The 16,883-nt window shown below is 41.8% G+C and overlaps 1 protein-coding gene across 3 annotated transcripts in view; it reads right to left on the bottom strand.

Annotated features, from left to right (window-relative positions):
• The window catches only part of LOC306833906 (uncharacterized protein), a 42,217-nt gene that overhangs the window by 19,644 nt on the left and 5,690 nt on the right, over positions 1 to 16,883 (bottom strand). The window contains exons 2-10 of one of the 3 annotated variants that reach the window (XM_079359529.1): positions 14,217 to 14,293; positions 13,444 to 13,572; positions 12,988 to 13,062; positions 12,447 to 12,620; positions 12,099 to 12,256; positions 11,088 to 11,276; positions 10,267 to 10,888; positions 9,837 to 9,999; positions 1,894 to 2,005 (exon numbers count right to left, since the gene is read on the bottom strand). In XM_079359529.1, the coding sequence (XP_079215655.1) occupies positions 1,894 to 2,005; positions 9,837 to 9,999; positions 10,267 to 10,888; positions 11,088 to 11,276; positions 12,099 to 12,256; positions 12,447 to 12,620; positions 12,988 to 13,062; positions 13,444 to 13,572; positions 14,217 to 14,291 (1,697 nt within the window). In that variant the 5' untranslated portion in view covers positions 14,292 to 14,293. The remainder of the gene's footprint in view (positions 1 to 1,893; positions 2,006 to 9,836; positions 10,000 to 10,266; positions 10,889 to 11,087; positions 11,277 to 12,098; positions 12,257 to 12,446; positions 12,621 to 12,987; positions 13,063 to 13,443; positions 13,573 to 14,216; positions 14,294 to 16,883) is intronic. The other 2 variants (XM_079359531.1, XM_079359530.1) reach the window with 2 other exon arrangements.

The raw sequence follows: 16,883 nt of genomic DNA, 5'->3' as shown, positions 1-16,883 counted from the left end.
AGAAGCATCGTGTCATCATGATCACGGCTCTTCCAGATGATCCCTGCTGCAGAGACCTTACCTCCTAATTCGCTGAAGGACCGTCACGTGCAATGTTGGCTTCATCTTTGTACAATGAAAGGAGGTTGAGGAGTTGCCGGCCATCTTTATATACAGTCATTGTCTGATCAAATTTTAATGAAGGTGAATGATTCCATACGCCAAACATTAGAAAAACATATGAAGAGGTTTGGATCCATTTTTAAAATGTTTGAGGAAGTGTGTCTATTTTTATCACAACACACTTTTTGACATTCGCCTCTTCATGTCATCATGTTCTTTCGCTCCCCCCTCTACACTGAGACATGTGCTATTACATTGATTTCCAGCAGTCGAGAGAAAGTTAAGTGATTAAAAGCCAAGTAGTGCTGACGCTCTTTGTCAGCTCCTGGAAGCTGCGAGACGCTGATGGAAACAGCCATTTACTCGATTGTACTGAATCTGAACCCCGCTCGTCTTAAAGTGGACCTCCTCTGACTGGAGGCACATTCACTTTTTCATGAGCCGCTCTATGTGCCACTAGAGGAGCACCGGTCATTAATATTGCAGCACCAGTAGGGAGTGGTTCCTTCAAGATTGTATTCCTCAGGCCGACGCCACAGCCCATTAAAATATATATTACGTTTTTCTTAGAATAAATAAAACCCTCCACGCAGTACATTAGATCACTCGCCTTCCAGGAGGTCAGCATCCAGAGCAGCTGAGTAAACTACAGGTACGATTCAGGAAGCATTTTACCCACTTCCAGTCATATATTCCTGAGGGCATGTCAATAGTTTCCATCTCCACAAATAACCAGAGATAAAACTTTTATTAGTAAGCTGCTCTGGTAAAAGGTTCTGGCATCTGCTCTTTAGTATTAAAACTCGGGGAAGGCCTGGAGTGCAAAACGTGTGTTTTTCCTCACGAGAACTGGCATTGGTTCAAACTGTTTCTCACATAAGACCGTATAAATAATGGACTCATCCACTGTCACATCACCTGCTGGGAGGTCAACTGCAACTTCTGAGGACTCAAGTTTGGCGTCATGGCTGCTTACGGTGGGATTAAAATAGAGTCCGTGTCTGTGGCAAGTTAGCTCGTCAACCAGCATGATGATTCTTCAACAAAGAGTTTATTTACTGGACTACAAATGAGTCCAGTAAATAAACTCAGAAATGATGTGAAGAAAACAACCAGAATTGTCTCCGTCTCACGGGGAAATTGAGTAAATGTTTACGTGTGGATGCACGTCCATAAGGGCTTCAAATGATTGACTTGTTGGACACTCGTTGAGTATAATAAGTGCACAACAAGCCCTAACATAAGTCCAGAATATATATATTTAAATGATCCCCAAAAGACACAAACAACTCAAACTCAAACGTGATTAGTGAATGAAATAGCTGAAGAGCGGTAGCAGCATCGAGCTGTTCATCAAAGACGCAATGACCCTAATTACTAACTCTAAGCCTGAATCTAAACTTTAACATGGCGTCTTGAGTTTAGCAAAAAGCTGAGAGACTCAACGTGTTTTTGTACCAGCCTGCAAAGTTGATTTATTCTTAATTTTAGTCACTCATGAGCCTCAAGTGGCCACAGAGGGAAATGCAGCTTTTGCATTTCTACGCTGGCTTCCTTTTCAGCTCTCGAGCTTATCATTTTTGTTTTCTCTTCCTCCTGTCAGTAACACGCCGTCTAATACTTAAGTGCTTTTTATTGCCATCCTGTTCGCTTGTTACCGTAGATGATGCGCCTGCCAACAGAAACACACATCAACCGCCCATGGCACACAAAGGCAATTCACCTCTCAGCTTCAGTTGTGACACAATTAGGAGTGAATACAAATCAGCTGTTTTTGGCACAAAGTCGTACCTCCTCAGAGAGGTGATGTGCTCATCAGACAGGCCTCCATCTTCCTCGTTAACGATGAACAGTTTGTCCTTCAGCTCTCCCGGCTGCACCGGGAAACTTTTGAGGAAAATGTCTAGAAGAACAATAGATTAGAAAAAGTGAAAACATGCAATAGTACATGAAAGTTTTTCTCTTGACAGATCGTCTTCTTATCCTGCCTTGAAATGACTAAAAAAGAAAAAAGAAGCATTGTGAAGACAAAGGGTCCTTTGCTTAATTACTTTCCCCATGTGCCTGAGGGAGATGCACACATTTGCATTCTATCAAGTGAAAGCTTTTGCTTTACAGGAAATGTCTCTGCATAAATCAGGGGCTGTGAGAAGCCTTTTTTAGAAGCCAGGAAGTGAAGACACGTCTGTGAAATACAAACAAAAACACGTGAGGTGTCGGTGCCAGTTAGAGCCAGTGACACATTGATCTGAAAGTGTCCCATCCCGCCGCCTTTTAGAAGAAAAACGAGAAGAATCATTTTATTTATCCTTTAATTGAAATGCATCCGTTCAGCCTGTGAAGTATTTCTTCACTGACAGAAACACAGGAAGTTATTGTGGAGCAATGTCATCCTGTCCGTCCTCAAGTCTCGATACACTGACGTACTCGTTTTTAAAATGAGAGGTCAACTTCAGGTCCAAACTTTCTGATCCTTGTTCTTCTGCCCTGCATGTTGTGGTGCAGGAAACATTTCAAGTGAGCGCTGTCATGTCATGTTGATTGAGGATTTATTTCTTAAAGTCTTATTCCCGTCAAAAGTTGGATGGAGAAGAAAGCAAGCACTAATGAATTTAAAGCTACAATGGAGAGGTTAGCTGTTAGCTTAGCATAAAGGTTGGAAACTGAATAAACCTGCAGAGTGTTTTTTTCTAAAAAGGTAAAAGTGAAAAAAAAGAAGCTGGACGTCATTTATAGCTAACATGAGAGTCAGCAGCTGGAAGTTGGCCTTCGCTCCCTGAGGTGACATCTTTGATGACAGCCCGTCGACGTTTGCAGCATCACAAAGGTGAGCTTCCTTTTGCAACGTTTTGGCGTCGATAAAACGTGGACATGGACTCTGAGTAGATCATGTGGGAGTTGCATTAATGTAACAGTGACTAAAATGAGCTTTTAGGGACAGCAAACGATTCCTCCAGTTTTAATACAATAGTACCGAGCCAACCAGTATACACTGTTACAGACAACCTTACTGTGGGACTTAGTTATATTTTTGGGGAGTTGCATTTCCACTAATGGTCTAGGTATGGGTATATGGCTTGTTTTGTCATATTGAAGCTAAGCTGTAGATAATTACACGAGAATAAATCTTACTTAACAGCTCGACTCTCAGTCTGAACTGAAACACCCTTCTCTCAAGATCTCAAACTGTTCCTTTCACCATCTATAAAAGTTCACCCACAGAATCGGAGCCTAATTGTCATCTTGATTGACAATCTCGTCTTAACAAAGTGAATAAAAATAGTCATGCTAAATGAGAAGTATTTTGGAGATACAAAGCTGTAATCAGCGCGTCTCTTAATCCTTGACATTAAAGCTCGGAGACAGCGATTCCCTCGCCAGGACCAACAGAGACGTTCGTGTCACATTTTCAAATAGGAAGCCACAACATCAAACATCGAAATAGTGTCGAGCGCTGCTGCCAGAGTCCTCAAGAGTGAGGGATTGGCTTCCAACACCGAAAAAAAACAAAACAAGTGCATTTCAGGCCTCTGCTGATTGGCACTCAGACAAACTGGGCACTGCCCCGGCAAATTAGAGTTTGGAGACGGAGAGTGATCCCACCGAGCGCATGAAGCCACAGGTGGACTTTTAATTAGGAGTGTGACATTTCCAGTCATTAAACAGGCGGCGTGCACTGAGCCTCTCAAGGTAAATAACCATATTACTCGGCCACAGACATGCACTATGATCATTCGAATCCACACTGGAGCTCACCCACTGGAGGAGATACGTTCTGAAGTACTGTACTTGACATCTTGGACCTTCAACTTAGCGTTCACATTTTGGACTAAATTGAAGTTACAGTGCATGACACTTCAGATGGAAAATGTTGTATTTTATAATCCAGTACAATGATATTTTAACCTCTGTATTAACTTTGCAAAAGGCTTTAAATGAAGTCGTGATGGGTGTTTGGAATGACGTGAAGCTCAACAAAAACAGGAATGTTACATCTTATTTCCAGAGAAAACGTTCCTTTTAAACTGCTTTATTGGTGTCTCCAATAATTGTTTTAAGCCTGAAGGAGGTTATAGCATCTTCATTCTGAAAATTGATGCAGCAGAAATGCAGCAGAAATGTATCATCTCTGCTTTCTTGCACCTTGGCTAATTTAAAACGTTTTTTGGGTGCATTTGCATCACGCAGAAACCAAAACTTTATATTTTTGAAGATTTATTTTTGGGCCTTTATTGGAGAGACAGGATAGTGGACAGAGATGGAAATCAGGGAGAGAGAGAGATAGAGGATTGATATGCAGGAAGGGAGCCACATGCTGGAGTTGAACACGGGCCGCCCGCGTTAGGGACTAAAGCCTCCATAAATGGGGACGCTTGTGGAACCCGCGCCCCCCAAAACACATTTTCTCTGTCTCGTTTTTTTTTGTGCTTTTAAGAAAGGCTTGCTTGATCCCTCATGTGAGATAATTCAGTTATTTTCAGCTATATTTACTCCCACTGGTGCAGCTTGAACAGAACGATGTCAGTCTCTACTACCTCTGTGAAAAAAAAATGTTATTTTGACCATTACTGGTGAAGCATTATTTTGACCTTTACAGCCATTTCTGTTCAAGATCATTGTTCATTTCCAAACATTGCTCCATTAAATGAGACTACTGGGAGTTAGAAGAATGCAGGCTTTAATATTTATTTTTTGCTGCTTGAATCATCTCGCAACCCTTTCAAACAAACAGCTGCTATAGATTCATAGTTAAAACTTGCTCCACTTTCTGCAGCTACAACAGTGAAGCTCCTGTAATGAAGCATCAAAACTCAACAAACAACATCAGCCCACTCACATGGTACTTCAACTTACAGGTATTTTAAAAGTGTGTTTTTTTATTTTTTGTTATTCACTGCTCCTCTTCAGCAGTGCACAGTTTGCAGTTCTTCTGTTAAGAGAAAGAAGCCTAGAACATGGGAACAGGAGTGCACAGCCGACTCCCGGAGACTACAACATCTTTGATGATAGCCTGTCGACGTTAGCAGGATCACAAAGGTGAGCTTCCTTCTGCAACTTGTTGGTGTCGTTCAAACAACGACATTGCCGTTACTAAAAGCTTATTTCATAAAGTCGCGCCAACATTAACAAGCTCCAGCTCCCACATGATCTACTTAGTGTCCGAACGGGCTGCAGGCCGAGTAGATACACACTGCACGCTACTTTAACTCAAGTGGAATTTTCAATATTTTCTTGTTGCTGTTTTTGCTGCTTTTGTTTGAAGGAGTTAAGGAACTACAGGCGTTCAGTTATGATTCCAAACATGTTGGTACATGAAGGGGAACAACAATGGGTATTCTGGTCAAAGAAACCAGTAATAGGAAGCACAACCATGAAACCAAAATAATAATAAAAAAATACCCACTCTTTGACCTCTCTGCAGGGCTGTCCCTAAGGGGAGAAACCTTTCTAAGGCCCAACAACTGGAGGGGGGAGGGGCCCACAAATTACTTATTTAATTTTAACCTAAGGTATTTTTTTTTTTTATGTTAATTGTGTATTTCATGACAATACTTTAGTAATATTCCTGTATCAAAGTGTTAACTTCCCCTCAAAACAAAATAATAAAAAAAAAAAAAGTCAATTTCTGAATTGCATTCTGGGTGGGCAAAACCTGAACTACAGGCTTTGTTAGGAGTTAAACCGGGCCTAACAGGACCTGTGACAGAACACGGTGACACAAAATGAACGATGTTGGAATAAAAGGAGCGCTGGAAGCTGCATTTGTGTCCTGACATGCGTGTCTTTATTCTGAAGGAGCACGTTAATGAGAGCAGGGGAATGTGTTGATCTGACTATAAATCAGATTTAGGAATCATCCATTCCCTGTACGCTTCACACGCCCCGACATTTCTGTGGCCTGGATGTGTGCAAGAGCTTTAAAGACGACATGAACAGAAACTTCCCCCCCGATGCTTCTCTTTTTGTTGACAAAGTTGTCGTGTCACATTTACTTAGTTGCATCACCTGAACACTTCCGTCGTCAGTGATCTCATAAAAAGGGGGGAAACTGGCCGACGTGGTGCAGAAGCGAGTCTGTGTGAAGACATTTCACTTCAGACGTTAGTAAAATATTAACCGATTAAAATGTTGTGGCGTGCAGAGAGGAACCAATCTGGGTTATTAGTGTTACATCAAGCAACCACACAAACTTTAATTCCATGCTTGTATTTCTCCAAACAACGCAATCAAAAACAAATCAATACAAGCAACAATCTTGTTGTCAATGTGTTTTGGATCCTGGAGCGCACGCCGACCTACTATAAATAAGCAACACGGATCATTACAGCGTCATCCTGTGGACTCTGGATGCAGCTGATGTTGTTTCTTGGCCACAAGGATCATGTTGATTACCAGAGGAAAGCACTCAAAACCGCAGTACAACAGTAATACAACCACCTGCTCAATCTGTCCGACTCCATCTGCCTCAGCGTGCCTCTGCAAACAACACACCGTTTTAAAAGTCAACATGCACACACAGCCAGAGCGCCAGCTAACAGTCTGATGCTAATTAACAGTTCTTAGTTTGTTCATTAATAATTGATCTCATACGTGTTTTATCTGATGAAAAGTAGTGCGAGTGTCTGCTGAGCCAGTGCCGAACACAATATGAGATCTGGCATGCACGCCGGCTCTCGGTGTAATGGGATCAGATGAATAAATAGTGTGGCGAAGAATGCGAAGCAAGCTGAATAAACAGCACAGATTTAGACGAGTTTGTGCTGATAAACATGCAGACAAGAGCAGGGAGGGGCGAGTGTTAGTGGGACTATGGGAGGGGAGAGAGTGAGAGGGGAAAAAAAAAAAAAAAAAAAAAGGGAGTCTTATTAACAGATTTTTTTTTTCTCCCGTGTGGTGTCAAGAAATTAAACCCCGGAGGAGTTTCTGGGTTTTATTGTTTAAACAGGCTGATATTCTGTGTTGTCTGATTCTTACAACATAAAAGCTCTTGACTGATTGGCACCAACAGTTCAAATCTCTATAGAAACAGATAATTCCCAAAACACTGATGAAGTGGTGTAACATAAAAAAAAGTAAATTTAAAAAAAAAGGAATTACTATAATTAAAGCTCAGTTAGCATTTGTTGATTTTGGCGCCCCCTGTGGACAAACATATATATCTTTGTTAATATTGTTTGTGAGAAATAATGTTTCATCGTGTTCAGGGAACAGTCTATTCTGACACCTACCCAGACACTAAATATAAATATATAGAAATAATATATCTTGTGTCTGATGCTTTTATAGGTCACAAAGAGGAGTCAGTATTAATTTCAGCCTGTTTCATAACCAGGGAAAAACTCCTCACTGGAGCGCGAAGTCACTTCTTTTTATTTCATGTTACTTTAGGGTCATGTTACTGCTCGACTGTCTCGTTTTTTACCTCAAGTCCTGCCTTCTGAAACCCTGCTGCCAAACCTCCTGAGCTGCATGCGAGCACAGCCCAACGAAGGAAGACATCTGGGTCGGTCTATACCTAAAATACGTTTATGTAAAATATGAACCATTTGTACTTCAAATGAATTTGTTTTTCTCTATTGAATAGGGCAGTGATGAGGAAACCGGGGGGGGGGGGGGGGGGGGGGGGGGGGGGGGATTAAAGGTGGAAAAGCAACCATAGGCCAGACTGGTACCTGGGCCACTGCTTGAAGAACTATAGCCTCTGTACATGGGACCAGCCATCTAACCACTAGGCCATCTGCACCTCAGGAGTGCACATATGAAAAGAGCTCAGCCCATAACTGTCAGCTAGCTTGTAGCTCCTGTGAGTTATGTAGAAGTCGTCTTAATACCCAACAAAAAGTTGTAAATTGGATTCAAATGTAGAAAACGCCCCCTGGTTCCAGGATGATTCATCAACAAGAAATAAAAAAATATATTTCTTAAATGTGTCATTGTGGGGTTATAGAGCAGTGTACAGGTGGCAAGAACTATGAGATTAAAAACCCTAAAAAACGATTTTAACTTGAAGGGAGTTTATTGTGAACATTTTTTTATGATTGAGGGTTTTTGTTTGAATTAAAATTCTACTTTTAAGGTCAAAACATCGAGATACAAGAGCAGAAAAGTCACTTTTGATGTTTGTGTTCGAAGGACTCGTGTGAGACATTCAGCACAACATTTGTACTTCAAACTTATAGATTTTTCTGATTCATACAGCAGGAAGATACACAGCCTCAGGTTGCCTGCAGGCTGTCATCGCTCTGCTCCTGGCTCCTCACACTCCCAAAGTTTTCAGGTCAGGGAGGCGTACAAACCCTGGGTGCCTCCGCCGCGTTTCTGTATCAAGACAAGAAATCGCTGTCTTTGTCGCTCAGATCCCGTATCCATATTTCATAACCATGTGGACTCTAATTATGTTCCCAGTCTGCATGCGCACACTGATTCCTGTTAGCAGGCCACCTCCACCACATCTGTATCACCTCCCACTGTGTGTGTGTGTGCGTGTGTGTGTGTGTGCGCGCGCGCTTCTGAAATGTTCTGCTCCGACTTTGCTCTTGAAATATACAAACCACGCACACTCGGTTAATCAAAAGTGAAAAGCCATTAGTCGGGATGGAGAATATGTTCCACTTCACAAAAACTCTGCAGATTGTTTGGTCAGTTTTTACACTGAAGGATAAGTGACACACTGCCCCCTGCTGGCAGAGCACAGGAACAGCCGTCTGTCTGTTTTACTGCCATCATTACATCCATCAGTTTAAAAGAGCAAAATGGCGACATTTAAAGGCTCCCCGTTAAAGACATTTCAGGTCAGCCTCCTCTTAATTGGGCTGTTAAAGTTTAATTTATGAAAACGAGAGGCTCTGACGTTAACTCTACTTCTGCAGACTTCCCGTTTCCTCTTTCAATGTGCTGCTTCCCTCTTGTGGTGGGGGAAGGTGTTCAGTTTGAATTCATCTCAACATAGACATAAAACACTCAGTATTTCACTGAGAAAATCCAATCTGCAATTTAAAATGCCGAAAATTGTGTGTGAGTAAGTTTAGATACCTTTTTATTCATTCAAAATAAAAAGCACTCTCTTTATAAGACTAACTTGTAATCTTTAAATTTATTTGTTTTCTCAGCCTAGTATTTTCTTTTATTCATGGTCAAACTGGAACCAGAACCAGGGAACTTCATCCCGAGGTCACTGATAACCACCGTCCATGTACACATTTAGTAAAGTGTCAAAACTTTAAAGATCTAAAACGTGACATTTCAAACATAAATGTAGCAAATGTGAAATATTCATAAAGGTGAGTGAAGCCTCTGTAAAACTTGATCTGGTCCACCTTAAACATCCTAAACTATAATTGTTCGTTTGCCCTGTTAGAAGTTGGACTGATGTTAAAAGCAGCTACTTTGTATTTTTGCAGAGGCTGCTTGTCGTTTTCTTTACATCTCATCACTACACATCTTTTGCTGCCAGCCAGCCCATTCAGTAAAATTATTACAAGGAGTTGGGGTGAGCCGACGTGTGAACACAGCCGATAAATAGTCAGGTAAATGTAAAGTGAGAGTTATGTATATTCAGAGTATTTACGATTACAGGTAGCAATGATTCAAAGATGAAACTGTCAAACCCCTCCCTCTGTCCGACAGGGAAACTCTCCCACAGTGAGTGTGAAAGAGGAACTCTGGGAAATGTCAGAGGCAGGAAAGTTTTGGGTAAAATGTCACGTGTGAGAGGTGTCGTGGCGTCTACTCACTGAAGTTGTGTGCGATCTTCTCATTGAGGATGATGTGCTGCGTGTTGCTCGGCTCACACACACTAAAGGACTCCACATCTTTAACGCCAAATTGCTCCGATAAGCGCAGCGAGTCTATTTCAATCCTCCTGGTGCCTTCTTGCACCCAAAATGATTTTGCAATCTGCAAAGAAAATAAATTAGATTAGATCTCAGACAAGTCCATATTGAGTGGAAATCAATGGTTGCATGGGGAAAGAGCAGCGCTGGGGACAGAAACAAAGCATAATACATCACAATGATGAAGTAGGAATAATGAAGTGAAACCAAACTGACCTTTATATGGTTTTTTTCCCCTGAATAATTCTCTCTAATCAAACCTTTTGTGAGATATATACTTAAAATATCTTTTCTGATAAATTAGCTTTTAACTAAAAATTGACAGTGTTACCTTCTCTGAGCCGACCAGGTCCCAGTGGAAGGCCTTGGTTTGAGGTTTTCTGAAATCTTTCTTGAATTTAAAGGGTATAGGAGGGGCGATGGGGATGAAAGGAGGTGGAGGGGGTACTTTAGTAATTGGTTCAGGAGACTCTGGGAGTGCGGGTTGAACGGGCAAAGGTTGAGGAGAAGTGGGTGAAGATACGGCGAGGACACAGGGAGAGGTCGGAGACGGCGCTGGAGGTGAATTCCCAGGCTCTATAACCTGAGCTGGAGTCTTTTTTGGGCTGCGAGGTTTAGGAACCGGCTTTGTATAATCAGCCGAGGGAAGGATTTGACTGGTGTCCCCCGCAGATAAGTGACTCCGAGCACTTGAAGTAGGATCTGCATTTTTATAATCCGGAGGAGAAGGGAAACTGGCGCTTCCTCCGCTTGGCTCGAGCTCCGCCTCCGTGTCCTCAACGTCTTCGGTTATGCTGATGTTTCGTATAATCTGCGTCTCCACAAACATGTGTTCACCCATGGACTTCCTCTTCCAGTCTTTGCAGAGTTTGTCGATCGCCTGGACCCAAGCATCTCGCTCCCTCTGGACTGCACCCTTGGCCGATGGTTGATCCGGTGCAGGAACCTTGAACCTGCAATAAATGAACCCAGATTTAACTTTCCCTAAAAGCTGAGATAAGCCTGCTAGTTAACACACGAGCTCTGAATTGATGATGTTATCACTCAAAAAGATGCTGCACCACAACTGCTATGTTTCACAAAAAGGGACATCTGATTAAAACACCACTCTTCGATTAATCTGAAAAGGAATCGGAGAGGATTATCACTCACTGGTAATCGTTTTTGTGCGTGACGAGCGTGAAGGTGTCGGGGCAGGGAGCTTTCTGCACGCTCGTGTCGCCGTCTGACAGATGGATCACAGTCGACTGCGGCGTCCATGATGTCACATCGCCTTCAGCAGGGAGTCGGCGCTTTAAGGGGACCAGCATTAACTGACCCGGGTGGAGCTGGACCTCGTATCTGGAGAAAAGAAGAAGAGAGGATGTATGTGTAATATTAGCCCCAACAACCGGAGCTGAGCTGTGTCATGATGACAGACGACACTCAAATTAAAGATAACAGTGATTGGATTGAGATATTTCTGCGGTTCGAAGTGAGTGGCTGATTAAATCCTAATGTGTTCTCACATCCGCTGACTCGGACTACTTTGGTTCTGAAGGAAAAACTGCTGTCAAAGGTCGAGTAAAAAGATTGAGTTGTTAAAGATTCACACATGAATAATCAGGAATTTTTCAGGAGTTTTCTGCAAGTGTGAACAGCCTTTACAATTTACCTTAAAGATCGATTCTTTTTAATATCAATAAAAGCCAGGAACGTCAGCGGCACCTAAACTGTTGAGAAACTCAGAAGGAAGTAGTTCGCTCTGAAAAACTTCCGGAGATTTGAAGGAGTTTTGTGAAACTGTGAAGAAGGCTGTGATTTTTCCTTCTTTGTGCTCCTGCTGCAAAAACACGTCACCTTATGGTTCCAAAATGAGAATCTGACTCCAACAATGCTCTTGTGTCAAAGTCAAATTATTTTAAATAATAACTACTCGCTGACAGTTTGAATAACCTTAATTGAGCTGGGATTCAATTGTGCCGAAGAACATCATATAAACATACCCGTGAATAAAGTGACAGTTAAATGGAAGGACTCATTCGTAACATTTTGAAAAGCACCTCATGTCCTTTGTGCCACTTTATAAACTGAACTAAACACAAAGCTGGTCTGAATATTTAAATATAAAATCGGTCATCACTCATTCTGTGGCAGCTCCAAAGTAAGACGACACATCCGTACTTCACCCATTTGAACGATGCCAGGCCGCCTCTGTGCAGTAACAAGACGCCTTCCCGGAGGCTCTGGGATGTTTGAGGTTGCTGACTTTTCTCTGCACTGCCCTCCTTTGAATCGCTGTATATGTTCCCATAAATGATTTTATTCACCAGCTCCATCATCTACTCAAACACAGAATCAAAGCAGCATTAAAAAGGGGACTCAGTGAAAGCATCGAGAACAACCAGACACGAAGATTAAAATCAAGCCATCTTTCTCCCGGTTAGCACAAATTTGCTTCAGAATGAGGGAGCATGAATAAAAGTCAGGTGGTTTACCTTGTCTAAATGAGCCCACACTGTTTATATTCACCTTGTATTTGTCTTCCATTGAATTAGCCTCCAGTTCATAATCATGATGTTCTTTAAAGGAAATGGAGAACCTGGTGCCGGCTCCATCTTCACAGCTCTTCACCTTGGAGAAGAGGAGTTGTCGCTTGATGATGCCTTTCTCTATGCTGCACAGCAGTTTGGTCTTGAAATCAATCTGCAGGGCCACAAAACCAGGGTCTGAATTATTAAAAACCAAAAGATACGTTTATTCAAAGCAGCTGAAATGTTCACTCATCTAAGCAGAAGCTTAGCTTGAAATGTATTTATTCCGAGTCTCATGAGGAGAATCCGAATGGTTGTTATGGAAACCTTAAAATTAAGTAAGGAAAGTTGGGAATCTTACAGATTTCCATTTCTACTAGCATGCCAACCTGTTAGAATATTAAGATGTTAAACTAATAACTTAACTTCCTGCTGTCATAAGAATGTTAAACATGAAGAAGTTCAGCATTACAGAGCTGATAACGTGGCTGTGGAATATAAACCTCAGGGGGGAAAGTTTGGTGTTTTCCTAATCTCACCTGAAGAACTCTCTTCTGCCACCTGTAGCGGCCATGTTTGTGAACACTGAAGTTGTACTGGGAGGTTTCTTGTTCCTGTAAGTACAGAAGACAGAAAAAGGCTGGACGTGATTATCGAAGAGGAAACAAAGTGTAAAAAAAAAAAAAAAAACCTCTTTGTTTGTGTCCCACGTGTCAACATAAAAAATAAATATACTGAAAGACAGTATGACAGATTTACTCGAGAACCAATCCAGCCGGCTGAGCAGCTTATGAACACAACAGTACTGTTTGAGAAGCTGAGGGCCCAAGTAGGTCACACCTGAGCGCTTTACAAGCCATTTCCTCCAGATGTAGACTTGTGACGTAGTCCTTTCATTAAGAGCACACAACGTTATGAAAATGATTGAATGCAGCTGCAGAGAATCAGAATGAAGGGGGGAAACGATGAGGAGGTTTGACGTTCAGGGCGTTTACCTCTTCGGCCTGGCTCTTCTGCTTGAGCAGCTCCTTCCTGCCCTCTCTGGCCTGGTTCAGAGCATCGTCGATGGACAGCTCGCCACTCTTCACCATGTTCATGAGTTTCAGCTGCATCTCATTGCTCAACTGAAAGCACAAAACTCCAGCTCACATGAATCAGTCATTGCATTGTCTTCTTGTATGTTGACAAACAAGCGCTTATAGACATTTGTTGTGTCCTGTAATATGGTTTATAACTCTTCATTCATTACTAATGCAGGATTATTCTTTATTATTTCCATTTTACTCAATGTGCCACACTTCTCAAAAATATTAATCTCTTCTTTGCTGTTCTGTCAGCTGCATGATTGTTGGTAAACGACAGTATTAATCCCCTTCATTTCACCAGAATCCCAAAGAGGAAGTGCTCATTTAAATAATTATCTAGTACAGGAGTATGTGCTTTAACTCAGCCACTGTGTGTCACATGTCGGTGTAGCTGTGGGGGGGAAACAACAGCCGGGAAGTCGGGCTGAATTGAGGAAGTAAGACACACATGAAAGACGCTAAAACACAAACCCATCTCGTCTCACTGCACATTCTGACGTCAATGAAAGCGAGGTGGCGTTGTTGATACTGCAGCTAAATACAGTCCAGCTCGGACTTCTGCAGAAGCATGTGTTTCACATCCCTCACACACACATTTAAAACGTACAGTTTGAATCCTGCTAATTAAAGAACTTCTAGCTGATTCTCTGCCTCCTTTCTGAATGTAGAAACTGATATCTTACCTGTGGGAAGATGTCATTGTTTGCATCCAGTTTGGCTGGAACGTCCCTCTTCCTTGATCCTAAATTTGACATCATGTCTGTTTAGAAGTCCCACAAATATTCAAGCAAATGACAAGACAGTACTGGTTCTTTTTTTGTTTTTTTAAGAGCAAAGACATGAAAGATTGTTGTTTTGTTCGAACCACAGATTTGCTTCTTTCACCCAGGGAGAAAAAAAACCGTTCTGTGATTTGTTTTACACTTTCTTCCACCGCCTGCCTTCCTTCCTTCCTTCTTCCTCCTCCTCCTCCTCCGGTTACACTTTGCTCTCATGCAGGTAAGTCAGGCTGTGTGAGTTCAGCCACACCCACAGAAACACACAGACTCCCCGGCTGCGAAACAGCCACTCACATTCAGTGAAATAACATGCCTGGACATGAAGGACAATGTGCTTTATACCTGCAGCTCACCTGTTGTTGTTTTTTTCCAGCCAGGAGAGAGAGCTAAGAAACACGCTCATCTTCCCAACAGTCAAGACAAACAATATTAACACAAATATCACAGACTCCCCATAACACTGTCCTTTGGTGTGTCACAATGAGATCTCCTTTAAAGGGATACTTCACCCATTTGCATGAAGCTGTGTATCATTAGAAACATGGTAGTCGTGTTGAATGGTCATGAATCCAGCCCTCATTTTGCCCTGAGACGAGAAAAATGTGTTTTTCTTTGCTTGAAAGTTTTCTTCATGTGATGCAAAAAAGCGTCATATTGCATCACATGAAGAAAACTTCCAGGCAAAGAAAAACATTTTTCTCGTCTGAGGGCAAAATGAGGGTTGGATTCATGACCATTCAACACTACTACCATGTTTCTAATGATACACAGCTTCATGCAAATGGGTGAAGTATCCCTTTAAAAGCTGGTGCGACAACAACCGCCTGTTTGTTCCACTTTGTTTTTATGTAAACAAACTCAAAACACTTTGTTTGACCCCAGAAAGGTCAGAGTTCATGACCCCATGTTAAACTGGTGTTCATGTACGAATATGTCAACATACTGAACTTTAGAGGTGTCTTTGTTTATATGTACAAAGTTCTTTTTAAAGGTAAGATTAGAACAGGAAAGGACGGCTGTATCTGAAAGGTGTTGGACTTTCCAGTCCACTGAGAGAAATGAAGCTTTTTTTTGGCAGCACCCGGTTTACTATCTGTGTCGTAATTTCAGAAATGCAGGAATCAGGAACAGAATCTGAGTCACCTTTGTTTGACTTGGATTAAGAAAAACTAAAGTGGCAGGGGGCTCCACGAATCGTGTTTTAGACATTACTGGTAAAGTTTAACTGTTACACAACAGAGGGGCACGTCAGCTACACAGCGACAGGGGGGGGAAATCCCTTCACGAACAAGCGATGGGGAATCCCTTCGTCGTCTGGTGGGATTTTATGTGCTTTCATTCAACAGGTGTGGCTGAGAGCAAATACAACGGTTCTTTCATCAGTTTCCTGATAAGCCCGACAGTTTATGGATTCTACATTTAGACTTATTAGAGTACAGCATCAGTTCACACTCTTCTTTTTGATAACAGCTGATGCGAGTCCACTTCAGCTGATTTGCTTCAAATCATCCTAATTGCACTCATGTCACCTCATTCAAACTGCTCTAACCTGCCTATACTCTTTGCTGTTCCCTCTGATATACAGATGTGCGACCCCCCCCCCTCCTTTAATGCTGTGTCAGATGTTATCCCTGTCATGCTATCATCATTGAACCAGCTCTGTTCGGGGTTTTGTTTGCTGCTTCTCTCCCTGCCTTGGGCTTTCCTGGTAAATGGGAATGTCAGGAATGCGTGCTGTTCCTCGTCTAGTGCTTTCCACGTTAGCGTGTGAAAGAACCCAAAACAGAACCAGTTTGCTAAATGTAAATGATTGCAAATAAATACTTTTTCCTGACAAAGCAAACCTGACTGAACATTGAAGCTTTGGAAGTGTTATATTTATAAATCTGTAACCTACAATGGAGATAAAGAAACTTAGTCATGTACCGCGTTTCCTTACATTTACTGTTTTGCCCACTGATAGGCTACTTCACCAACGCTAGAAGTAAACCAAGAACTTTTATCTGCATTTGCAATAGTCCTTGTCACTGAAGTTTACATTGAAAATAGATGTTGCTATACATTAAAGTTCCTGTGAGGAGTTTTTTTTTTTTAAATCATTTAAAAGACATTTTATGAACTGGTAAAGCAAACAAGACAATTTATAACTTTTTTTTATGCCTAAAACTTTTGCTGCAGGGTAGGTGACTTTTCCTCGTAGCAGATCAACAGGACGCCACAGAAACAGACTTATGATGAGTAATGTTAAAATAAGCAGGGCCAGGAGGGTGTACGAAGGACACAAACGGGTGAACTGGGTTCAAGTCCCTGCTGTGCGTCCTTGTAGCTAACATGTCATTCTGAGCTATCGCTTCTAGTTTCCAACACGTCACGCCCCCAAAACACCCACAAGAAAAGAGAATCTAAAATAAGCAGGATGATGTAAAAAAAAAAAGACTGTTTACAAATGTAGGCTACAGGACAAAATTTAACGAAGAAATGAGAGATCCACCTGGTCAACAGGGGCTGCTAAAATTAAGAAGTTAAACCCATAATTTAACCTTTTCAATCTGATTTTGATTTGATTTTTAA

Source organism: Symphodus melops (assembly GCF_947650265.1).
Source record: "Symphodus melops genome assembly, chromosome: 13".
Taxonomy (NCBI): Eukaryota; Metazoa; Chordata; class Actinopteri; order Labriformes; family Labridae; genus Symphodus; species Symphodus melops.
Note: the sequence above shows the minus strand (reverse complement) of the source record. Positions and strands in the feature narration are given on the sequence as shown.